Below are 25,949 nucleotides of genomic sequence, written 5' to 3'. Positions count from 1 at the left end.
AATTTTTTCTTTTTTGTTTTAATGAAAATAATATCAGAGAACATAAATTTTAAAAGAATAAACCCCGTGAAACGGTATAGGATTAAAAAAATCTCATTACACATTGCGACATCCGGCTGACGTCGTGCTTCCGACGATACGGCATCAGCAGGACACCGACGACGATAACCCGACGCAAGGTTTGAAGTGACGGGCCGACCTAGCCTAACCAGGGGATGAACAGTTTTCCATCATCAACGTTAGCAGCGGCAGCACAGCGATAAAACCAGATCAAACCGGATTTTCAGTATAAATTCGCGAGCTGACCGGCGGCCAGCAGCAGACGTAAAGCAAAGCGCCTACCTCTTCCAGTGTAAATTTCGAAAGCAGCCGTGACGCAAAGTGCCCACGTGACGCGTTCGAAGACTTGGCTCCTTTTCACACTAAATTCACAGATAAAAATATTGGCAAAATTTGCATTTAAAAAAAGGGACTCGCGAACATGACGAGGCATAGCAATAATGCAATCCTTGCAGGCTTTCATAAAATTCCACATTCTAGTAGTAAAGCGGTAAAACGTAGGAACATGAGCGATAGTTTAGTATTTAGTTTACAATTAAACAATTTTTCTTCCATATTTTATATGCCGTCACATCGATTTCCAGTTTATGAATTACTTTGTAATACCATTAGATCCGAAAGTATACAATGCAATTAATTGATAAAAATTTATAATTAGCCAAAATTTGTTTCCTTCTCTGAGAACGTCACAGCTTGCGCCCTGGTCTGTAGATAGGAAACGTGTATTATGAAAGACCAGGCACGAAACAGGCTCGGTGGTCTGCGGTGACGGTAAATAGTCTACCCGAGCTTGCGAATTAGCGGCAGAATGCAGTTCCGATGGTTCTGCGGCCCAAGTCGGTGAATATGCGGCGACGGGAGTCGAACCTGTCCGATTCCGTGATCCGATATTCAGTTAAATGTTTATCACGGGGTTTTGTGGCTAGACATAACCTGAACCTTTCCCTTCCCTATCGGAGTCGGGTTCCTTTCGATTCTTTTATTTAATTTGATTCGTTCATTCAAAGTATCGAACAGCTCAATAACGAAGCTGATCGAGCCAAGGCTCTGGAAAAACCGAGAAAGTTTCAACACATGCAAATCGCTGCGTCAAATGCAATACTGGGACAATAGCTCGAATTTGACAGCTGATTCATGCTACTGGAATTTGACAAAATGTCGAGTGAAATTCCTCTTGCGTAATGTGCAGCATGTTCTTTTTCCCTACCGCTACTCTAGGTGGCTAGGAACTAGAAATTTCAAGCCGATGTATTGCATTCGGCGGAAGCAGAAGAAGACAAAATGTGAAGTCTAGATCAGGGGATCCTTCAAATACGCAAAGAGGCTGGTATCGAATTTTTATGCATGTATACGGCGATGTCCAGAGTTCAGATTTCCGGATCAAAATGGTTCCTGCATAATTCCGATGCCTTTCGCCAAGAGAAAAAAGGGGGGAAAGAAAGAAGAGGACATGGATGATCGAATCGGGGCTGTTTCCCAGGAGGATGTCAGGGTGGCATCGAGAGCCTCGGTATATTCCTGCATAGCTAGTCCTGAGAACGAAGCCCGTATTCCCGGCGTCTCGGGACGATCCCTTATTTACTATCACGTTAGAGATAAACACTTTTTTCGCCAGCTGAAACTCGTTCCTCGACGTCGCATCGAGAAGAAGAAGTAAAAGGAGAAAATGAAATAGGAAAAATTATAGGAAAACTAAGACGTCAAAAACAATCGGAGCTTTCTCACAGTCGCGGTATCGCCCCCCTCCCCCCCCTCGCCAGCCTCTTACTCTCTTTCTCTCCCTCTTACCGACCGTAATGGCTCGGGTGCTGGGACTCGAGTCTACAGAGCGGCAGAACCAAGTTCAAATCCCCGGCCTGTCAATGAGGATCTGAACGGCAACTCGCAAAAATGCAAGACGGGTCACACCGTTCAGGCGCTGAGTTGCTGATCGGTGAATTGAAATCGGGTCCGGCTACACTGGGACTCTCCTTTATTCTCATTATTATTACTCATGTTCTTACCACTGTACTTATTTATTCATTTATTATTTCTAATCTGTTAATCCCTTTATCCTCTTATTTTTTTTATTTAGTATCTTGTCTTTATTTATTGCTCACTTTTGTTCTATGCGGTGTCATCGGTTTTTATCTTCTTGTTTTGTTATTTCTTTTCCTTTCTTTTTTGAATTTGTTGTTCGTTTTATTGTATTTTATACCTATACACATTTTCCTCTACATGCGTCTTCTGTATACCGCCTGCGGGGACTTGTTCCAGGGTGCCCAACGTAACGGGCATAGCTAAAGTTGAATCTAAATCTAAATCTAAATCTAGATCTAATGTACACATACCGGGATGTAATATTTTACCGGGGGTAAAATCTAACAATTTTGTCTTGCTCTATATATATTTTTTTTTTATCGTATCTTTTCTCCTGATCACCACTTATTGTTAATGCATGTAATATTGTATTCAATGTGGTGGCATTGTCCAATATTGTTATTGACTAGAATAAAATCTCTCTCTCCCTCTCTATTTTATTATCTGCTCCCTCTCTCTATTCTCTCTCTTTTCTCTTCAAGATTAGCGGCGGACGCTCGTATACTTCACGTAATTACACTCTTTGGCAATGAATTATTCTCGGCGCATTATTACAGCCGATCATCAACCGCCGTTTTATTGCGTTTTATCGGAGCTGTGGCCGCGCGGTACTTCTCGTTAAAGACGTCGCCGTGCCCTATATAAAGGGTTTGAGAGTCTCATCATTGATATTGAAGCCGGTGGTGATCCCGCTCGATCTGATCACTTACCCAACGGCACTTAACCATTTAATTAACGCATCGTGTACTCTTCGGTCGGGACATTCGATATCAAAACCCGGACGGGTCGGAATTTCAACTTCGTTTCGCCGATACTATGTAAGGGAGGAAAAAATTAGGCGACAGTGAATATTTTTGACTCATACAATTTGTATCGAGCAAGACTTCTTCGCATTTTTTCATTTTCGATCTCCGCGAAGCTCGATATAAAAAAAAAAAGAAGTGGAGAGATGCAGAGTTCAATTTCTGACACCATCAAATGCCCGAATAATTGGCACTGCAATAATCGTGGAGAAGATGTCAGAAGTTGAAGTTTTCGGCTCGTCTGCGAAGCCGTCCGTGGAGCGCAACTTGGCTTCTGGAGTTATAAAGTTGTTAGAATCTGATTATTACGATCAAACCGGGCGAAGATTGGTTCGTCTGAAAGCCAAGTTACGCCGTGATTCAAACCACTCCTTGGCGGGGTTCTTTCCGAAAGTTAGGTATCGTAATTTTGAGGTAAACAAATAATTTCCGTGCGCTGCCGAAGGAAGCAGCGAAACGGGAATGAAACTCGCGTAATTAATTGAATAACGTAGGTACGGGTCAAATCAAGTCGAGTCTTCGTTCTACTCGTAAAATTTATACACCTACTTCCGATTGCTTTTTCGACGTTGGTTCGTACCGCGTCCGCCTTCCTTCGCCCAAGAACACCCGAGCTTCCGGGTCCCAGCCACGGTTACCAGATTCGTATATAACCTTTATCGGCGGGCAGACGCGATTTATCCGATGCTTCACGGTTCACCAGCTGTAGCCGCCTTTCGCAGCGACCTTATCTCACGTCACGGGCGAGAAAGTTCGAAATAATGAAACCCTGCAGGCTCGTTTGACGCTCTTCTTCTTCTTATTTTTCTTCTTCTTCTTCTTCTTCTTCTTATTCTTACTTCTTCTTCTATTACCCTCCGCGAGGAGGTCATGATTAAACCGGATGTTAAAATTCCCAGTTGCTCGTAGTTTCCGTATCTATCAAACACTGTACATAATATGTAACGATTTTGTTGAAATTCAAATTAGCTCTCTGCTTTTCAGCAACCCCATTTTTTATTCGTTCGTGGAAATAGTAGGTACCTAAAAAAACTCGGAATATACAAACCACGCAATGTTACATACGTACATACCTACATGTAGTCGTAAAACATTTTTTCAATGTCTGGGGCTTCGTCGGGCTTCCAGGCCTCCGGGGAACCCCGAAAGTCTAGCCGTTTTATACATTCAATAACCAACAGGCTAAGCAGGTAGCGTGAAGCCCTTGCCGTACATATACGCCCGCAAACTTCAGTCTGCTCCCCGACTCGCTGTACCTCGCACTGTAGAACTACCCAAACTCTGGCTTCGTGAGCGTGAACAACGCCCGAACTCTCTGCTGACACAGTGCTCAGCTTTTGTAACAATTTATGGAATTTTCGGAACACTGTTTGAATACGCAATTCCAGGAGCGGCGAGTGGGTGCGGGGCGGGGGGGGGGGGGGGGGGGGTGGAGGTTGTTGCCTGGATGTTCCGAGCACCGGAAAACCCGACAAAAGAATGACGATGACAAAAAATTGCAGAATGTAAATGAAATATTTGAAAATAGAGCAAAGTATGGTTAGGTATCAAAGATGGTTTCAAGCATCAGCTAGGTGAAGCGTTGCTCGGCTTTACGAGCGTAGGTGGTTCAGGAATTCGCTCGTACGGCAAGAACTGCACTTTGTTCGGAAGGCGTGCGAGGAATTCGGAGATCACAGAACTTATGGTCACCGACGGGAATTACGGTCAAGTGCTGTTGTAAAAGCTCTTCTCCCGTAGGCACAACCAAGGTGCTAGACACGGTTCTCGTACATGGGCGTTGACTTTAGCATATGTGTCGAAATAATTAGCACAACTTTCGATGACATTTCGGTGGGTGAAAGTAATTTCCACGATCAATTTCTTTCACGAACACGTCTCATCTTCAAGCTTTTTACACCCCCTGTTTTTTCCATATCCACGGCTCTTTCAGCTGCAGCGAGAATCGAGAAGAGTGCAAGGGCATGGCCAAGAGCTGGTTCAACCGAGTTATATCCTGGGGCGCCACGGCCAGCAATGCTTTATTTTCCTTTTTAGTACTTCTTTTTTCTCCCTCTTTTTTTCTTCGCGTCTTCGACGTGTAACGCGGCAACCGAGATCGTGACACTTTAGCCGTGCAGGTAACAATTGTGCACTTTGCACTTTTTTCACAATGATTCTGGCCGTTGTGGCTTCTTCACTTCCCCAGTACAATATGCAAATAGTTTGAAATATATAGAACTCCTGCCAACAGGACAGTGAAAGTGTTATGTATTTTTTTCTTTTCGCTTTCAAAGCCTGACAAAATTATTCTAAAATTTCATTTTCTGTTTCAGGCCTCATCACTACCAGTGGGAGAAAACTTGACCGCGAGAATCAGGCTGAACACATCCTCGAGGTAAGAATTATATTTCTTCTGAAATTTTTCCTTAACGTTTTGTCATTTAATGAGGGACTTATCGACGCACAAATTGTGTATACGATGAAACGGGTGCGGGGCTCGACACTTCTGGGTGACTGGGCAGTCGATGAAATCTATCGAATGAAAGTACTCGTTTCGAAAATGAGAAAGAAGCCTGTTAACTGACATCGCTGGAGCAGAGTAATGAAAATGCTCGTCAGAGTCTCGGTCTACTTAGAGAAAACTGCGCGTATTATCCATAAACGTACGTGTATCTAACGGTGTCTCTAATTCTCGTAGCTAGGCGCAGTTAGCACTGCAACGTGTGTCGACATCGTTGTTGAGCGTTTCGCGTCCCGCAGACCCTTTTCGGAGCGGGTAGGTAGTTGGGTCGTCTCAGGTAATTCACGGCAGCTCGTTAGCGCATCTGCAACCATGTCGAGAAGTGCAGCACGACGATATCCGGGGATGTGGGAAGGTGGCTGCTGGCTGTTGCACGGCTGCTTGATTATACCTGTGCCCTGAGCAGGCACTCACCCGACTAGAGGGACTTGGTAACACCCGGTAATTGCATCGGCCCGGAGTCACCATCCAGAGACGTTATTTCCTCCCGGAATAGTCGCGGCGCACCTCCATTCTCCTTCTCCCCGCTCGTTTGTTTACTAATTCACTAATTATACGCATTTTCGGAGTATCTAATCGCCCCGCTGCCACACAGCGTACGCCACAGTCACGATCGGCAGCTCGACGCCGCCTTTGTCATTTCCAAAGTCGTTGCGAGTTCCCGACCTGCATCCTATGCTCTGCATACATATTATCGTTAGCGTTTGCACGTATCACGTCTATACGACTCGCTTATTCAACTTCCGGAAATTATTATACGCTTATGACGGTTCCTAAAGCGGTTGTTCTCTCTCTTCGAGTTAAGTCTTTCGCTCGAACATGATGAACCAAAGTGTGGCTCAATCTATGCACGGACCTCTAAGCATGTAGGTAGAATCAACACGGCTAAGACGACTTTCGGAGTCATTATTGCGGAGACAAATGCGCAAAGCCAGCTGCCACGTCCGCGTATTAGAGAGAACTCTGCTCTAGCGTTATCTTTGAATTCAATTACCATAAAGCAAGCCTGCCAGTGACAAGAGGCCTTTATGGCGATAATCACCGGCGCGTCTCTTCCACGACCGTCTGTCATTAGCGAAAAGAGTTCCTGCAGTGTAATACACGTTTATCGAGGTTTACGAAACCTTTGCGACTCGAACGTCAATATTGCGTACGGTTAAAGTAGGCAAGAACACCACAGCCGCGTAAGTCTTTACACTCCGCCTGATTGTAAGATCATATCCGACGATCGCGTGTCTATATGTATCCTGCATCCACACGCATAATATCTACGTGTGCATACGTAGTAAAACGGCGATAACTGGCTTCGTACGTCTTTCCTCGTGTCGTTAGTGTCCCTCGTGAAGCTGCAAGACTACAGAAATCTGTGTCAGGCCTACAGAGCGGGCTAATATAATAATTACGTATGTGTTGAGCAGTTGATGAAAGTTTTTGGTTCCTTCCCCTCTTCTTGTGTCGGTTTTCCGGAAAAAACTATTAAATCCGTGCGTTTTGCCTGCAGGACGGTGTTTCCTTTTCCTCAATTTTTTTCTTTTTTCTTTCACATTTTTCTCCATGCCTCTCGTCTAAAATGCGGTCGGTGCTCTAAATGGTTCGAGAAAACTAGCTTGAGGTGAAAAAAAGTCACGTGGTGAAGGAGGAGAGAAATAGATAGATAGATAGATAGATATGTGTATTTACGTCCATAACAATATTAGACAGTGTAGCCACAGAGTATTATAAAACAAGATAAAAAGTACTTTTTGAGAGAGAGAAGGTCGCACGCCGGATCGCGAAAGTCTTACTTTTCGGCCAGGCTGTTGTCGGCCTGTCGCATGTCGCATCGAATGCGTAAGGCAACTCCCTCGGAGTTGGTAAGTCTTTGTCGCGCCACCCTCGACACCCGTGTCCGTCGCCCACTGTCGAGTAAACAGACAGCCCAACCAGAGGAATCTCTGCCACCGTGGAAGTGGCATCCGCCCTCTGCCTCGCCCTCAACTTCCCGCCGCCGGGGATGATGCCGTTAAATTTTGTCAACTACCAACCAACTCCGTGTGTTCCCGCGCCACCTATAAATTGTGCCCACCCACCCCCCTGTTCCTCGAAGCATACCGCATCTGCTATGTATGACACATTCTTTTTCGCCATTCAATACGGAGAAGCTTTTTTTTGGAGAATATAAATTTGCAACTTCATTTCACCGTCGGACTGTTGTATATAATGCAACAGATTCCTCTTTTACTCATGAGTCCATTATCCATGTCAACTTCAAAGAATTGACTGCAACTGATTTTTTATTACTTTTCCTTTATCTTTAGCCTAATTTCTCCTCCGTATTTCTTCGGAATTTTCACTAGTCAAGCGGTAGAGTTGTTCTCGTTTAGGATACCAACTTTCACGATTCATATCGCTTGTATGGTTTCACGCTGCATACATACAACAAGATATCCGCACTTTGCATATCTATGCTCAAGTTTTGTTTTATTGGCAGCTGCTACGACGACTGGCGTATCTCACTCCTTTCAATTTCCCAACACCTTAAACCTTCCAGGTTTTACTTCTTATCTGTATAAGGTATACCTATATGTTTCTCGTCTAGCACTAGCTTGCAGGCGAAGCATACCTAAAAAGATCCACTTTTACGCGCAATATGTCGCTACAGAATTACATGCGCGATATTGGCACATATATCGGTGTATACAATATATTACGGACAAAACAGAAGGGAATAAAACGCGATGTTTCTTGCACCAGTGCTGTCACCAATAAACAGTACCTACCCAGCATTGCTCACAGGTGAGAAGATCGACCGTCTGACTTCGGTTTTCCGCAACTTTCACGCTTGGTTTGAAAATGCCCTTGGTACCAATTATAATCACACCTTTCGTATTCTATGAATATTTCTCCACCGATTCGTGTGACAGGGATAACAAGCGACACGGCTAGCGGAATTTTGATCAGTGACAAGAAAAATTATTTTTACCGCTTCAACGAATGGTAACCGGGTACGAATTTATCGCTTGATACAACAGCGAGGGAAGGTAGCGAATTTCGCCTTATCATAATAGAAGAGCGACCGGAGCACCGAGCAAGTGTTGAACCCTGTAGCACCAGCGGCACAACCATGGACTTACCTACATCTGCTCTAAGTCGCTGGCCTACAAAATCAGTTGACAATGAACGATGGGGATCCGTTGTTAGCGTTACGCTGTGCGGGGGTGCGGATGCGCCCTACAAGATTCCGTTTACGGAAGGTTTAAAGCGCCGACGTACTACGGATCCGGAGCTTGCTTGCCTCTCGTTTTTCTCCATCTGGTGCCGGTACTCGACGTTTTCTTCTTCTTCTTCTTCTTCTTCCTTTTTTTTTCTTTCTCATTTTCTTTCTTCTCCTAAAATCTTGACAGAATACCGAAACCTTCCTCATTAAATACTCATATCTTTTACACGAGTATAAAAAATCGTGAAATGGAACCATTCATGATAAACATGTTCCAGAATATCATGGAGATGGTTGACTTCGCGGTTTCTACCATCAATCGTGGAAAGGGAGTGATTCCTGCCTGGGAAGTTAGAGTCCTTGTTGGTTCCATGGGTGCAATTCGGTTCGTTTCTGCGCTGCAATGAGTTTTCACGGAAACGAAAGAACGGCTGCAGCAGGAAAGAAGTGTCGAGAAGTGTCGCATCGGAGAGAGAGTATAGATTCTCCTGGAAATGCACGCCCAACTCTCCCGCGAGAAATAGCTGCCGGAGGATCTTATACCGGTTTACTTTTCAATCTCCCGTAGGATGCGATTTTCCCCCTCATTTCCACGCCGACAGACGATATTAGGGAGGGGGGGGAGGAGGGGGGTCTCTCTTGCACCATCTACAACTATTATAAAGCAGTAGCAGAGGCCTTCGATTTCCACACTCTGTCTATCTCGAACGAGGAATACTTTGTCGTCGCCAGCGCTTCCTTCAATCCTTCGGTAAAACTTATTGTACCCGGTCCTGTCACCCCCCCCCCCCCCCCCCCCCATCATTTGCCGGTTCTGCACGAGGCCAACACAGGGTCATCGACACTGTGCCGCTTCGAACAATGTATCATACTGATGTAAGTTTCGTATTGTACTTACCGAGTTCGATACGTTCCTCCAGGTCCGCACACCGCCTGATAACAAAACTTGGGGCTGGATCGCAGATGTGGGTTATACGTATATATAATGTGTAGGCGGGTATACGTACGTTGCTGTTGTCCCGCGGTGTCGAGAGTTTCGAACAAACTTTCGATTGATTACTTCACTCTTTGCCTTTTCCTTTTTCTTCCCGCTACGTTCTTCCAATTTTCTCTTCAACCCATCGCTGCGCCGACACGTGCGTTGTTATAGCTCTCGTTATTAAACCACCACTCCAGCTACGGTGGTCAGTCGGTTTCCGGTATTACGGACAAGTATGTATCGTATGCTAAAGCGCAGATCGAATCGTCGGCTAGTGGCTTATGCATCCGCCCAAGTTTCGCCAATAATTCTGTCGAATTCGATGGCAAGATGAATCTAATTAAATTGTTCCCCAGATTCTGGGGGCGGAAGTCTAGCATACCGAACCTCGAGATACCCGCCTGGAGCCGCAGCAGGCTGTCAATGGGGGTTGTTAGGTTAGTTGTTTGTGTTTCTAACTTAGTTAGGGGTAACAAGTCTCAACCTTGGACCTCCGTACCCGCGAACTTTCTTGGATCCCGCCGCCAAGACGGATGGATTCGAGGCGCCTACGTCTCGACTCGGCGCATCCGGCTATCGCAAAGTACAGTGAAATTTCGCCACGATGATTGCGCAAATTCACATGCTAATGATTGCGATAAGCGTCGTCGCTACATTCGTGAGGCATCGGCTGTGGTAATCCGGACAATTTCAAGTAATTCCTTCAGCACTCTTATTTTTTTTATCTCGTATCATACAGTAAGATGATTTGGCAGGCTCTCGCACATACCTTCTCTCATCTCATACAACCACGCAACCCGTGTACGAGTTATTCATTAATACAAAAGAGAGAGACATAATTATTAAAGAGCTGCAGGCTGCGGCACTGTTCCATGCACTTCCATGCAATCCACGACTACGGATTCAAATCCCTAGTCCATGATCGATCGCGATTTTAGAAGAATGAGTAAAGATCGAGTGCAGCAGCTAATCCATAGACTCCCGAATGTACGAAACTCGAGGGAAAGCTACTATTTGTTTTAGGAATACTTCAGTCAGGAGAAGCTCGATTATCGGCTAGGTACGAATAAGGGTGGGGGGGGGGGGGGGGGGGTAATGGGGAGGAATTTTCACCGGCAGTTTTATACTCCGATATGTGTATAATATAAACACTTTGCCGTGTGGTTATCGCACGAGAATTCTTAGCAGACGTCGACGTTGGCCGTTAGCCGTTAGCCGCTGGCGATGTTATCGCTGGGATCCGGAAGAGGGATTTTTACATACGACAGCCCCACAAAATCAATGTTCTTCTACGCCACCGGCCCACTGCAACTTCTCAATGTATTCCGTCGAATTTGAAATATTCATGCGAGCGAGGGCCTCTAGCACAAACTAATTACATTCCCGGATGCTGCGCCGAGTCATATGTGCGTTGACTTATATTATATGTAAGTGTACAGGCGAGTACACAAATACGTGCGGAGGATTGTTTGATGATTGTCATTAACCACTACCTTCCGAAATTTTCACCCGATGTTGAAGATTGTTAGTCTTTTTTTTATTCAATAATCTACCGTCGCAAGATTGACCAAAAATTTTTCTCCAACTTGGATTTGTTGCTAGCCTGAATTGAAAATTTCAAAGGATACATTTAATAGAAAGCAATGACTATGGGTAATTTATTGCTGCAAAATTTCGTTCAATTCAGAACGGGTATGAGTCTGAACGAGTGAATGTAGGTATAATATCGATCTTGAAAGCACCGAACGTGCACGCGGTAGTTGAAGCCTTGCAGCCGCAGCCGGTTAAAAGTCCTCAGCTTCTTAGGGAACCCTTGAAAGTTGCTTACGCCGATGGATGGATGTGTCAAGAAGCTGGCAAAGCGAGTGGGGGCTCTTCGCGGCTGTCGTCGAGGATGAGGACGCGTATCACAAGTGCAGCAATGTCGCTGCAGGTAGACGCGGAGAGCTGCATACGTACACATTCGACGAGGTGACAACGCGTCGCAGTAATTGGATCCGATTGTGCGGAGGTGCGGGAAAAAAATAATCTCACGTTTGGTGATCCGAAGTGGTGGTTGTGAAACAGCCACGCTCCGCAGCCCAGAATTACGATCATTTCCGTATAGCGTATACGCACGGTTTTTGGAAGGTTACTGCTTGCGCAGTAACGCGAGGGAGTATAAAATACCGGCGAAACTTGATGCTAACGTATGCGTACACATTATAAACCCGCACCACGACCAACTACGCGGCTTTCCCGTACCGCCCATCTTAATCGGCCCAATTTCTCACCCCCAAACGTTTTTAACCAGCTTTTCTTCTTGAATATTTCACAACCCAACTCCGGACGGATCAGGCTTTCCAGGAATTTGGGACGATGATCCCCTCCCCTTCCGATGCTCGAGAAGCGATTTGATGCAGTCTTATCCCCTTCTCGCAGCTGTCTCTTTTCTAAGCTTTCAGTTTGCAGAACGAAGACTTTAACATCGCTAGATATATATTAGGCTGATTCAAAAAAATCGACTTTGTTTTTTATATTTGGTGATAACTCTAATGAATTTACCTAAATTGAAGTAAAAAATGCAATTATGATATAAATTTAACTTTGAGTTCGAATAATTTTTGAACTCGTCGGTTTATCGAAAAATGATAGGAGTCATTTTTTCTAGAGCGTTCAATTTCCTATAAAAATATATATCGCGCACAAAAATCTGTTTATTAGTTTGTGAGCTAGAAATATATTGTAACGTGACCGGTGACGGGTCACATCACACGTTAGTCACCGGATGAGAACCCCCAGCGGGAGCCACCGAATGACCACCCTCGACGACAGAGACCGACCGTAACCCGACTGAGACCACCGACAGTACAGACCGTATGCCGACAGAGGGCCGACGCGACGACCAGGGCCCGAAACAACGGTGACGCGGGGAACCGAATATCTCACCGGCAAACCGCTGACCAGTCAGCAGATCAGAGGCAACCGCCCCGGTTGACTCACTGCATTTTTGATCTACGCAATTTAGACGAGGTGTCAGAACCCGGCTGAGAGTATAGGTGTTTGAGTTTAGTTTTGTACAGAGAATTCCAATCAATCCACAGCCAATAGATTCGAATATCGACTTGAAGTAACATATTGATTTCACAAGTTTACTAATGTACTTTGTTTTTTTTTTTATATTTTCAATAATTATCTTAAATTGGTTAAATACAAATGTAATGTTAGATACGTCCATTTAGAAGTAGAACTTCACAAAGTGGTGAAGAATAGGGTAAGGCTACTAGTAGGCATTCAGCTGTAACTAGAAATTAATTCGATTTAAGTTGTATGTACATATTTTGTTTGAAATTCATATTAAAACTATAAATTAAAAGTCATAAGAAAACAGGATCGTGACTTCATTCAGCGGCATACTAACCAATAAATAGCTAGGGAAGAGCAACGGATAAAACCCGCGCCTAGATCAGGAGTAACGAGTAAAATCCGCGCTCGATAATAGCGACGGATAAAACCCTTACTAACTTAAAACCCTTGCACTGACTAACGATTGGATGTCCTTTAACCTAAAATATCAATGTAAAGAGACTTGACTAAATAAAAAAGGACAAAGACAACTCACCGGCGCACCGTCGGCACTGCAGCTTGCAGCGCCAACAGGGCGAACGTTACAATATATTGTTACAAAGGATAAAATCACCCGTTTTACCCCCTTTTCTAATGATCTAGTAGTCGGCATGTGACGCAAGAAAACTAAGTCTTCTTATGTCATCAAATGAATAGGGTTGCTGCGTCAACCGCTATTATTGTAAAAACAGATCTGTTTCAGACTTTGAGCTGATAACACGTTCTTTACCCCAAATACATTTTTCTCAAAGCATATTTCTCATTTAGCGCCTTTTAATTACTCGCCTGACTAAGCTTCTTACCCTCGTTTTACTCGTTACGCAAAAAGTGTAACAATATATATGTATATCGTCATTCGTACCGATAGGATAAATACGGTTCTGGTGGTGACTGTTTTTCCTTCGGTATAAATGTCAACGAATTTCTATTGATACATGGAAAGACGTAACTTTTCATCAAATTCAGATGTATTATGTAGAAGACAAATTCAACGGGAATATCTGGGGCTCATGAGACTGTTTTCTTTCAATTTTGAATAATAATCAAGTCTAACCGTTCATCACTTTCGGGGTCGAATTGTGGGTTTGAATATCCTGCGAACTCGTGCCTGGGAAAGAGTTGTAAAATGTGAATATCAATAACATTTCGTAAGCGTAGCTGCGTATAGAAATGTGTAGAAGGATAAAATTTTTCTCACATTCCGGTCTCGCGTCTCGTAAAACTTAAACTGGCTTTTCTTTAGATTGCCTTAACCCTCGAAGGAATAAGCGTCTTATGGAGGTTAAACGAATGACGAGAATAAATCAAACGAGAAGAGCTAATAAGATCGTAAAATATATTGTGTATTTTCTCTTGGGGCTGAAAGAGCGACGAGGAAATGCCGGGTGTTTGTCTAAAAATTGCCGTACAATTTCACTTCGTATAAATAAACAGATAAGACGGAAATCAGACTCGCGATCAACCGGGAGAGGCCTTTGACAGCTAACCCCCCTCCCCCTACTCATTATTCTCTTTGAAAAAGATACGAAACGTGCAGTGCGGCTATTGATCAATGGGTTGAAGTGAGCGTCAAAGTGCCAGAACTTGTGATCGACATGATCAGGTTTTTTGTCATCAATATAGCAAGTGGATTTTCCAAACAAATAAAGAAAACAACTAACAGCGCATCTGAATTACGGAGACATTTCGACCGTTTTTCAGAGCTCGCTAATATCCGTCACTAACTCCAAAGCTTCTACATTCTACCAAAGTAAAGTTGTAGACGGCCGACAGCTGATATTGCATTTTTGCTCAGGTGAACCCTTGAAACGGGAGTAAAATATCGCATCCCGTTTTTCGGCGCCTGCGCGAAAACGTCGAAACACACAAGGTGCGAGTACTTCGGACCGAAAATTTTCCCCTCAGTTTCTCACCTCTTTTTTGTCATCACATTGAGACTGGAAGTCGATACACTGTTTCTCCAACACTCGCCAGCTTCCTGCATTTATAACAAAAGATCAAAATTCATTTGAATCGTAGTCGCACCCGCTTTCTGCTGGGTATTTCAGCTGAAAGGTAAAGAGACTTGACGGACGAAGTTCTTGTATGGAGCAGCTTCTAGAGGTTGTCCTAACAATATGGCTTGGCCAGATAAAACCCGGCACCCAGGAGCAAGGAGATGAATGTCCCATTTAGCCCGGAGCTGAAAATCGGAAAACGCTTACGTGGCGTGCATCCCGTTCTCTACTAGAAAGTCGTGTATAATGCAGCATTAGATAAACTTTGTTATAGCCTATGCAGTGTCAAACTGAGTGGTCGGAATGAAGAAGTGAAGCTGCTGGCGCATTTCACATGGGAAAGCACAATATTCGGACTTTCGTCCGACTACCTATGCACTTTGCTGTGTGAGTACGAAGCCTTCCGTGAGGTATAATCTCCGCGCGTGTCATCGCCGGCCATTAATCGACAATGGTATGGGTCGATGTACGATACAGCTCTTCGGGACATAATGTCTCGCCACTGCAGAGCCTGTTCAAATTGGAGACGATCCGTTCTATCTAGACTATAACTGGCTTTGTTCACTCCTGGCCATTTCTGAACCTCAGACACAAGAAATTTATGGCACGTAATTCTCGATAATGCCAGGAGGAAGATTCATTCTCAGTACGCTTCTTCTTCTTCTTCTTCTTCTTCTCCTTTTTCAGACATCAACGAGAGCTAAGGGATGTTATATATAGGTGAGTTATTTTTACACCCTGAATTAAATCTTCCAGGTATTTTCATTTCGTGGTATTTTTTATCCTCTGTCCTACCTGATACTTAATCTGCGAGGTGAGGTTGATATTCGGCCATCATACGGTGATCATTATCCGAAAGTAACGAGACACCGATGCTCCGGTATTGAGAGAATTTCGAGAAAATCATGAACGCTCTGAGTAGAATGGAAAATTTTTTTGAATCGTAAAACAATTGCTTCTCTAATTAAAAAGTTGGTATCATTATAGGCCTTATATACAGGTACAACGTACGTACCCATGAGCAAAGATCGTGTGGAGATTTCAACTAAAGGGTACTGAAATGAAAACCTTGAACGTTTGAAATTCCCACGTTGCGAAGTGATGCGAGTTTTCTTATTAAATTTTTCTTCGTCTCTCTTCATCGTGAATATAAAATCTAACGAAGTCTTAATTTTCTTTTATCCTGATTAAATTTTCTTTTCCGTTAATTTTTCTTCCTTTTTTTTCATTACCATCCATTCGCCTCGCCCTGACTCGAGCCTTATTTTTTCTGTCTTTTCTTTTCTTCCCTTTTCTTTTCCCTCGGATTTTATAAAAAAATTTCCAACCCCAAGAGCGCCTGTAGGCCACAGAGCTCCGAGGCATCCAAAGGCTCTTGAATATGGTCCGGCAATTTCACGGCTCCTTTCGAACTGGTCTCGAGATACGGGATGTATAAGACATCCAGAGATCCGGCTACACTCGCACCGCAACGTAAGCGGGAACTCTCTCGCGGCGCTGTCCTCATCGTATACACGTGCTCGCCTTTCACAGAACGGTTAACTTCATCCCACCCAACGCCGAAGGACCTTACGGAATTATTGGGGTCTCAGGCTGAAGAATCGGGCGAGCGAGACATACCCATTACCCTTAATCACGGGGGCGATGTAGCCTTCGCCCGCGCCACACCAAACCAAACCAAACCAAACCAAACCAAACCCAGTCGAGCCGCCGGACCCTAAAGTCTTGGCGAATTTGCCCACGCGCCGCCATATCCGTCTGGGTGGATGAGCAGCGTTCTCACCTCGATAGGGTGCAAACCCATTTGCCGAAGCTGCCACTTTAATGCTCGTTTCCTGAATCTGTGAGCACTGATGCAGGTGGCTAAGACTGGGTGACTCAAGGCGTGGATGAGAGAACAATTTCGACGTTGAGAAAGCCATCCTTCCATCGAGTCGTCCATTCGCCCATCGCCAGTTCAAGTGTAGGGAACACCAGAATACAAGTGTAGAGGTGCGAGAAGCCGTCAATAAGACGGAAGGAGCGTCTGTGGACGAAACATTACGAAACATTACGAAACAGTGATATACTATCTGCCAGGTGATATATCTGGGTTTCGTTGTCGACGCTGCGCAGCACTCAGAGTCGAAACAACTTCATGCAATCGCATAATCCCCCCGCAGATCATGATCATCCTGCATACGCCTACCTGCAGTGTTCACCGCCATTCAGACCTGCACACAATAATCCGTAGTTAGAGAGGATAGTCCTACACGTAATTCCGAATGCGATGCAGGTCGAGGTATATGTGTACAATGGTCCATAATACGGAGGGAAGGGAAACTGCGCTGAATTCACCATGGGCAATAATGGCTCGCTGCATTATTGGCGAAGGGGCGGTTCCTGCTCGAGTGCCTTATATTGCGACTCGACGAACTGATCGCAGCCGCGGAATTGCAACCGGAACCTCCGTCAGCTGCGCGAAAATTATAAGCGTTTACGATGAACGCTGCGCTGACTCGGAAAATTCTTACTCCTGGAAGGTGCGCGTCCGCCGCGTCGGTGTGAAACGAAATTAGAGCAGAGAGGATCGTACATAATTGCCTCGGAGGTAATAACGTTCCATAGAGATTTCCGGCAATAGATATTCAGGAAAGACGTCCCCGATGATGCACCCCGTTTCAGGCAAATGGATGCGAAGTAAAGATTATACAACGGGAGTCGGTTTTAGGGAGGAACGGAGCCTCCTCTTCTTCCTTCGCTTGCCAACGACTACATATTGCGTATAGAATCGACGCGACGCCGCGGTGCGCACTATGCCTTAATTTAGTGCACGTGTTGCCGCCATCGCGCCGCTACGATTTCGTCCCAGCAGGTGAAACCTGGTCTCAAGAGACCCGGGATTTATGCCCCATGTCACTGGCTTCGGACTAAATTCAAAGAGGGAAATTGCTCGCCGGTCTCACCGGTGTTCGTTACAGGAACGCCCCGGAACCTCGCTCGACATTCAACTTCCGTACACGGGATAGCTGTACCGCTGCCTTTGCGATCGCCAATCATTCGTATTTTTCTACTTTCAGGTTACCGTCAAAGACAACGGCAAGCCGGCACTACTATCGACGACCCGAGTCGTCGTCGAAGTTGAGGACGTCAACGACCACGGCCCGGAGTTCGAGCAGAAATTCTACACCGTCCAAATCCCCGGATCTCCCAAGGCCGAGAAGCCACTGTTCCAGGTTCGGTTGAATCTCAAAATTTTATCAATGCTTATTAATAAATCGGACTAACCGTCTTGTAGACAACTAAACTTTACATGTAACACTGGTTCACCTAGGCAGACAGACCCTCTCGCAGATCGATTTAATTCCCTGCGCATGATTCGCCCCCATAGTCACAATATTGTACAAAATTGACCGTTGATTTAGGTACAATTTCGATAATCTATGTGTATACAGAACTTGGTGGCGATAATAACGATTCTGCAGGTTGCCACTATATTCTTATTATTAATACATCGTACAGCGACCGCCTCATTTCGATCGTCGACAGTCGCGCATCGGATCAAACACACCCCTAAAACATCGTAATCATTGAGACAAAATTATATGAGGCATTATACATACATAATACACATGACGATATTATACAATTTTATGTACAAAAGTTTTTTTCCCTTCTTTACTTTTTTTTCATTAGTTATGTTCCGTACGGATAATTCTAGCAGCAAATCTGCGCACGCTCCCTTGCACTTTGGTAAACCCCCCTGAACCCACCCAAAAGTTACCTGTACAGTTGCTGAACCCTTAGACACGATATCGATACGCAAGAACAACCCCCGTTGTTGTACACTTTACCCGCATTCTATCATTGCGTCGTCAACTTCGATTTTCACGTTTTTTCTCTGGGCGGGAGGGGGGGGGGGGGGGGATTTTCCTGTGGGCTCTTCTACGTCTGATCCGGTTACATTCATCTCAACCACGATTCTCTGCGCCGTGCTGGGGTTTCGAGGCCTATGTACACATACTCAAGTCTCAAGTACATACACTGCAGTATTATATACATATAACTCTCTGTTCTCTTTTCTTTTCGTATTATTTCGCAAGTTCAAACTTTCGACGGAAAAGGTCTGGATTTTTTTTCTGCTATTTCTCTTCACTTTCTTTAAGAAAATGTGGCAAAGAACGGAGGAATATTTGATTTCCTATTTACATAACAATCGTTCTACCAGTTACACCCAACGTCTACTAAATCGCTGTTACTATCACACTTGAACTGCTTCTATAGCTACTGACTTATGGTAAATGAATTACCTAGACGATAGAAATGAAAGTCCGCAACGAGATGTGCGATGTATATCTATTGTGCAGTGCCAGGCGGTTCGGCTCTCGAAAATATAGTACGAATAACGATTGGAGGAAAGAAAGTAGAGAAGAAAGTTATTGTTATTACGTCTCGTTGTTCTCGACAGAAAACGAGGAATCAAACACGGGATCTCGAGCACACGGTCGATGCGTTCTCTGAGAATGGAACTTGGGAGACTTTTAGCCCAGACAGCTTGTCAGGAGATCATTTCTTGAGGGTAAGGAAGCTTGGCACGTATCTAACATAACCGTATAAGCCTAATAAGGAGATATGTGAGAGATGATGGCTGTATCTCTACATACCGATCGCATATTTATACATACTGTTACATACATCGCTGCATACATACATACCTATATGCCTGTCGCTATCTCATCAAAATTATATAGGTAGGTATGCACGACGCTTCTTTTTCTGTCAGAAACGATAATATTCATACACTGCTACTCGAGATTCTTTACTATTATCTACACATCTAGCACACCTCGGGGGCATTTTTTCCCTTTCCCTTGAATTGCGACGCTGTTATTTATGCATACCGGAGTCTGTTTCGTCGTTTCGTCCATTATGATCATAACCTATTTCTCATTTTTTCCGCAAACCGCGTGAAAGATACAGGCGCATACCTACATTCTATATTCTTGCGATCGTTGTGTCCATTCATCTATTTACAGCTGTCTATAAATTCATGTACCTACATAAAAAATGCCGTTAGCTCCTTGTATCATCCGTTTGTTTGCACAACTCAATTCTTCCTCACGCTCCCGCCACCCTCACTTTTACACTGCTACTGCTATTACCGTTATCGTCATCGTCATCGTCATCGTCATCGTCATCGTCAACCCCATTATTACTGTATATCCGCGTTACATATCATATTGCGGCATCGATTATTACGCACCATATGAGAATGCTATTGATGCCTAGCCGCATTATATAGAAAAACGGGGCTATCGCCATGTCATGTCGCCTGGGAATGCTGAATGTTCGAGATTAAACAACTTGTTATTATCATTATTATTTTAACATTGCCTGTATTTTAACATGACACTAACGAAAGTCCATTGAACGTTGCAGAAAATTCGTCAAGCCTTGAGCCACATGTACTTATATACAAATAACACCATAAATTCTATTTCTACAGCTGCGAAATATTGGTAAAAATATCTACATATGTGTATACAAATGTTGTATGACAGTGTCGGTACGTATCGCTAGTAACATGTCACAACTGTGAACAAAATAGTTGAACAGGAGAGTCTCTGCTGCTGCCGGCATGCAGCCGAGCAGCCACTTGACATGGACACTTGAACCAAACTACCTTACTCGGCGCTGCTAGTCTTCGCTGCAGCGTACTTACAACAGAAATGATAGTTTCCCGTTTCAATACCACAGGGTACAAGCACTCGTTTGACTAGAGAAACGCCTGAAGACGCTTACATTACATACCCTGCATCACGTGTACCGTGATATCGTATTAGTCTATTCGCAGACCTAAACACACCTAAAGTTCTGTCGCATCATTGCATGTCAGTTCGGAATGTTAACGTCTAGAGATGTTGTGGCCGCGCGAATGAAACGACCTCGCGTCACATCGCTTCAATCGTTTTTTGAAACTGAACCGATGTTCACGTGATTTATTTGAGAATGGTTACCTTACAGTATTCTTATGACGACTACTCATCGTCGCAGTCAAAGTCCTCGAGCTTGGAACCGGCACTATTTGAGATGGCCGTTATTTTTTCATACTCTCAAATTGTACCGTTGTTCTTTCATACTCTCGCAATTGCGGTCTCTTAGATCTTTCGAGACCTACACCGCATGGAGCACCTGACTAAATAATCAAAAAACGTGCAATCACCAGGTACTGGCGAACGACAAAGACATCGGCGTCAACGGCGAGATCCAGTATAGCATCAAGGGGGGCAGGGGTAAGGGGAAGTTCAAGATCCACCCAACAACCGGAATGGTTTACTCGCAACGCGGTTTCGAGGCTGGCCAGGAATATGAGCTCATGGTATGCCCCGCTGAAATAGTTTACCGAATCTTTCCCAACCCCCGAGTAGCATCAGTCTAATCAACCAGCAAGTAATTAAGTTCCAAACTTCCCATTGGCGCACCCACCGTGTACCATCAGTCCTCCCGCAATTCCGAGCCGCATGGCTGCGGCCTAAGATTTCAGAGAGAAAACCGTGCGCTCCCCTAAACTCAAACTTTATCATCGCTTAGATCCGAGCCGTTGACGGCGGGGAACCTCAACGCAGCCACCAAACCAGGGTGTCTGTCCATGTGATCGAGGCACCGAAGGATTCGGCGGAGCCGCCGATTTTCAAAACGGCTAACCAGAGCGTGGAAGTGACGGAGAGCGACGAGGTGGGATTTCTCGTCGCCCTTGTCCAGGCCACGGACAAAGACGGAGATGCCTTGTGGTACGACATTGTTGGTAAGTATCAACATCGCCGTCGATGTTCGAATCGCTGATTGTATGTAGACCGCAGTTGGGGTTGAATTTCTCGTTTTTTTTTTCGTCAGACGGGGACAAACGGGACGAGTTTTTCATCGGCCGGGACAACGGAAACGTTTTGCTGGCCAAGCAGCTGGACTGGGAAACTCAGAACCTCTACAATTTGACAGTGAGCGTGAGCGACGGGGTGAATGTGGTGTACACCCAGCTGTTCGTCACTGTTATCGACATAAACGATCACCGGCCTATATTTACCGAGAGCACATACCGCATTGACATATCTGAGAACGTGCCAAGAGGGGAGAGGATCCTGCAGCTACACGCGACCGATGAAGACGAGGACAAAAAGGTCTTCTACAGTCTTCACGCGGCCCAGAATCAGGACTCCCTCGAGATATTCCATGTCGACTCCGTGTCCGGAATAATGACTCTGAACGAGGCGCTCGACCGGGAGACCACCGAGGAACACGTGCTCACAGTGATGGTCAAAGACCAGGGGACACCGGCGAAGCGAAACTACGCGAGGGTCATCGTCACTGTTCACGATCACAACGATCACGCACCGGAGTTTACGAGCGAGATCATTCAGGGCAAGATATACGAGACTTCGCCGGTGGGATCTGCGGTCGTCGAGGTCGTCGCGATCGATCAGGACCGCGGGGATAACGCGAAAATCACCTACTCGATAACCTCGGGTAACGTCGGGAACGTATTCACCATAAGCCCGGACCTTGGACTGGTAACCGTGGCGCGGGAGCTCGACCTCGGTGTCACTTCGGAGTACATCCTGCTTGTCAAGGCAACCGACCACGGCTCACCGGCTCTGATGAACACGGTTCCGGTCCACGTGATGGTCACCATGGCCGACAACGCGCCGCCCAGGTTCATACAGCGGGAGTTGGCCGCGGAGATATACGAAAACCAGCGGCCGGGGACCTATGTGAGGCACGTCGAGGCCCGTAGCACCTCCTCGCTACAATTCGAGATCAAGAGGGGCAACGAGGACGACACCTTCTTCGTTAACCCGAGTACGGGTGTGATAACGACGAAGAATCAGCTCGACTACGAGAAGCAGAAGTTCTACAACCTGACGATAGCCGCCACGAACATGGCAGCGGCTGTCGCTACCTGCAACGTGATCGTTCACGTCCTCGACAAGAACGACAACGCGCCGAGATTCCTGCAGGCCGTTTACAGCGGGGAAATCAGCGAGGGAGCCTCGATCGGGTCGCTAGTTCTGACGAACGGCAGCTCGCCGCTGGTCATAAAGGCCAAAGATGCCGATTCGGAGCTCAACGCGCTCCTGAACTACGACATAGTAGAAGACCTGCCCAGGAAGTACTTCCACATCGACTCGAGCACCGGCGCTATTCGCACCATAATGATCCTCGATCATGAGACGATACCGGAGTTCGTCTTCCACGTGAAGGTTTCCGATCTCGGAAAGCCGCGGCTCTCCTCGGAGACCATTGCCGCGGTCAAGATTCACGTTACCGACGTCAACGACTCGCCGCCAAAGTTCACCAGGAACGATTACAACGTGACGCTTCTCCTTCCGACGTACAAAAACGTCGCCGTACTCAGAGTGAACGCCAGTGACCCGGACAGCTCCGAAAGTGCGAATCTCAGGTACGACATAATCGACGGAAACAAGGGGCACGTTTTTGCGATCGATCAGTACGCCGGTATCGTCACCGTTGACAAGCCGGATCAGCTCAGACCAAGCTACCTGTTGCACATCCGAGTGTCGGATGGGAAGTACTCGAGCATCGCGCAGGCCAACGTAGTCGTCGAGAAGTCAGAGAATTCCGGCCTCGTGTTTCAAAAGAGCATATACGAGGGCACCATTCTCGAGAACTCGACCAAGGTCACCACCGTCGCTGTTGTCAACGTCCTTGGAAGCGCCCTCAACGAGCAGGTCGTCTTCACCATACTCAATCCCACAGAGATGTTCGAAATCGGCTCAACTTCCGGCGCCATCAGGACTACGGGACTTAGATTCGACCGCGAAATCTGCGACAATTACGAGCTCATCATTGAAGCCATGAGCCGAATGCCGGACAGAGAAAAACCGAGGGTCGCTCACGTCATTGTGAACGTCACTATTTTGGACATGAACGACAACTGCCCCATGTTCGTTAATCTACCGTATTACGCCGTCGTTTCCGTCGATGCCCAAAAGGGCGACGTCATCACGAAGGTGAGAATACTTTGTCAATTTTCAGCCGAATTAGCCAGTGTATTGCAGAGATTGTCAGATCTTCTCACGAATCAGACGTATAAATCTCAATTACCGTTATTCAGGTTCACGCAATCGATATGGACAGCGGTGAAAACGGAGAAGTGCGTTACGAGTTGAAGAAAGGTCACGGAGAATTGTTCAAAGTTTGCAGAAGGACGGGTGAAATATCGTTGAGACAGAATCTCGAAGGACACAATCGAGAGTATCAGTTGATGATTGCTGCCTACGACGGAGGTGAGTCAACCACTGTAACGTAACGTAATTGCAGCGAGCAATTAGGTGGTAAGTGAATGCATAATTGCGAATGTTTTTCAGGGATAACTCCGTGCTCGATAGAAGTACCCGTCAACGTGAAAGTGATCGATCGATCGATGCCGGTATTTGATAAACAGTTTTATACCGACAGCGTTCTTGAGAGCATCGAAGTTCATTCCCCATTAGCGCTCTCGATTCAGGCCGAATCTCCTTTAAGTCGAAAGCTTATATACAGCATCGTTAAAGGCAACGACTTTGAAGAGTTTGCCTTGGATTTCAACACCGGTGAGTTCGTAATTTTCGAGACAATAAAATCTTCCTTAGCATGTATCGTTTGACATTGTGACAAAAAATACCAATCCCGAGGGACCTATTCTGGACTATAATATTGGCAAAAATTGTTACTCTCTTGTGGTTCGAGTCAAGATTAGGACCATTTCAAATTTCTCCGAATAGGGTAGCAAAGGAAGTTTTCGATTTTAATTCTTCAGCATCTAGAAAGCTGTGAAATTTTCCAAAAATTTGCAGTTCTAGTTCCACAAGATTCCCACTAACGTAGAACAAACACGAAAACAGAGAAGAAGAAATAAAAAAATATGCATCCAGAATATTATCCCTAAGAAAAAAGTGTAAATATCTTTTAACGAGCTTTGTCGTAATGTGTTCTCGGTTCGTTGGTGTTATGGTGGTGAGCATATGCTAATTCCGCATTCTAAATCTTTATACCTACCTACCTTATGCGTAGAAAACATATTACTTTAACATGAATGTCCCGTCCAGTCCCGCAGTTGATCGTTTGAAAACCCCCGACTGTACTTACATTGCAACTTTGGCTATGGGACAATTAGTTACTTGGTGACAGCATCAACGGCCTATGCCTTGCTGATTTCTCTATAATGAAATCGCAGCATCGGGATAATGTTTTTATTTGACTTCTTTTAATCGGACGCTGCGTAACGCTTACCTGGAATTAAAACGAAAGATTCAATTTTCATTTTCAAGGTTCAAAAGAAACAAAATAAAAGCAAAAAATCCGAATGTATGCACAAAACTACGTTAAGATCTTTGCGAAAACGCTTGCCTTGCAAAAATCTAAAAAAAAGATCTGAATAATGGGCTGGGTCAAGTTGACATTTACTGTGATGCATGTAAATTCTTTCTCGAATTTTTGTCAAGCTGTTACGAGATGAGTAAGCGTTTCAAAGAGGAAACAAAAAATAATGTTTAGTCACATTACTTCTGTTAACACTTTTGTGAATTATATTTAAGACCAACACGTAAATAATTGTACATACTTGTACAGTATTTACCTCCACCAATTAAAGACCCCCTGAAGTGCTTTATTCGATTTGTAAATTAAAGTTTTGTTGTATCTCCCTGTTTCGCAGCCCCCGACAGTAACAATGGCCCTTGTGAGTATAAAACAAACCAGTTCTATCCAGTCTGCTGTGTTGCTGTTATTTTTTCGTCATTACATTGCTTTCTGCATGAAACAATTAATAATGATTGATTACTCCTTTTATCGTGTAAATATTTAAAAAATAATTATTATACAAGCATTCCCTACAAGCAATGTCGTCTGTAACAAGCAATGTATAGCGAATGAATATGTACATAGGCTTCGTGCTGCAATTTATCTTGTTGATCACTTTTTCATTTGTGTGCGTGTGCGCGTTTTCTTTCTTTCTCCTTTTTTCACAAACACATTAAACGTCGATTTGTTTTATCATATTCATGCATGAAAACGCACGCTCCAGCAACTATCCCCTTTAATTTCTCGGTCGTTCTTGGAAAATCATTATACGAAGGTTCGTTAAGTCGTTTGCGGGCTGTGACGTTTGTAGTTACTCACTGAAAAAGAAAAGTGTCAAATATTGCTCGAATCCCAAACAGAGCATTTTCATTCGACGAAACTTTCAGCAGTT

The 25,949-nt window shown here is 44.9% G+C and overlaps 1 protein-coding gene and 1 long non-coding RNA gene across 8 annotated transcripts in view; one reads left to right on the top strand and one right to left on the bottom strand.

Moving 5' to 3' along the window:
• LOC124412594 (fat-like cadherin-related tumor suppressor homolog) overlaps positions 1 to 25,949 on the top strand; it is a 144,349-nt gene that overhangs the window by 108,220 nt on the left and 10,180 nt on the right. For 5 of the 7 annotated variants that reach the window (XM_046892601.1, XM_046892600.1, XM_046892597.1 and 2 more), the window contains exons 4-12: positions 5,258 to 5,319; positions 17,782 to 17,937; positions 19,170 to 19,280; positions 20,928 to 21,080; positions 21,293 to 21,506; positions 21,596 to 23,727; positions 23,832 to 24,003; positions 24,085 to 24,309; positions 25,413 to 25,436. In XM_046892601.1, the coding sequence (XP_046748557.1) occupies positions 5,258 to 5,319; positions 17,782 to 17,937; positions 19,170 to 19,280; positions 20,928 to 21,080; positions 21,293 to 21,506; positions 21,596 to 23,727; positions 23,832 to 24,003; positions 24,085 to 24,309; positions 25,413 to 25,436 (3,249 nt within the window). The remainder of the gene's footprint in view (positions 1 to 5,257; positions 5,320 to 17,781; positions 17,938 to 19,169; positions 19,281 to 20,927; positions 21,081 to 21,292; positions 21,507 to 21,595; positions 23,728 to 23,831; positions 24,004 to 24,084; positions 24,310 to 25,412; positions 25,437 to 25,949) is intronic. The other 2 variants (XM_046892599.1, XM_046892598.1) reach the window with 2 other exon arrangements.
• Positions 1,851 to 25,949, bottom strand: LOC124412595. The gene is made up of 3 exons (XR_006929807.1): positions 25,939 to 25,949; positions 18,819 to 18,827; positions 1,851 to 2,027 (listed from the first exon to the last, which is right to left on the bottom strand). It is a non-coding gene; the product is annotated as an uncharacterized LOC124412595 (long non-coding RNA).

The sequence above is a fragment of the Diprion similis genome, chromosome 11, assembly GCF_021155765.1.
Source record: "Diprion similis isolate iyDipSimi1 chromosome 11, iyDipSimi1.1, whole genome shotgun sequence".
In the NCBI taxonomy this organism is placed as follows: domain Eukaryota; kingdom Metazoa; phylum Arthropoda; class Insecta; order Hymenoptera; family Diprionidae; genus Diprion; species Diprion similis.
This window is presented reverse-complemented; position numbering and strand designations above follow the sequence as displayed.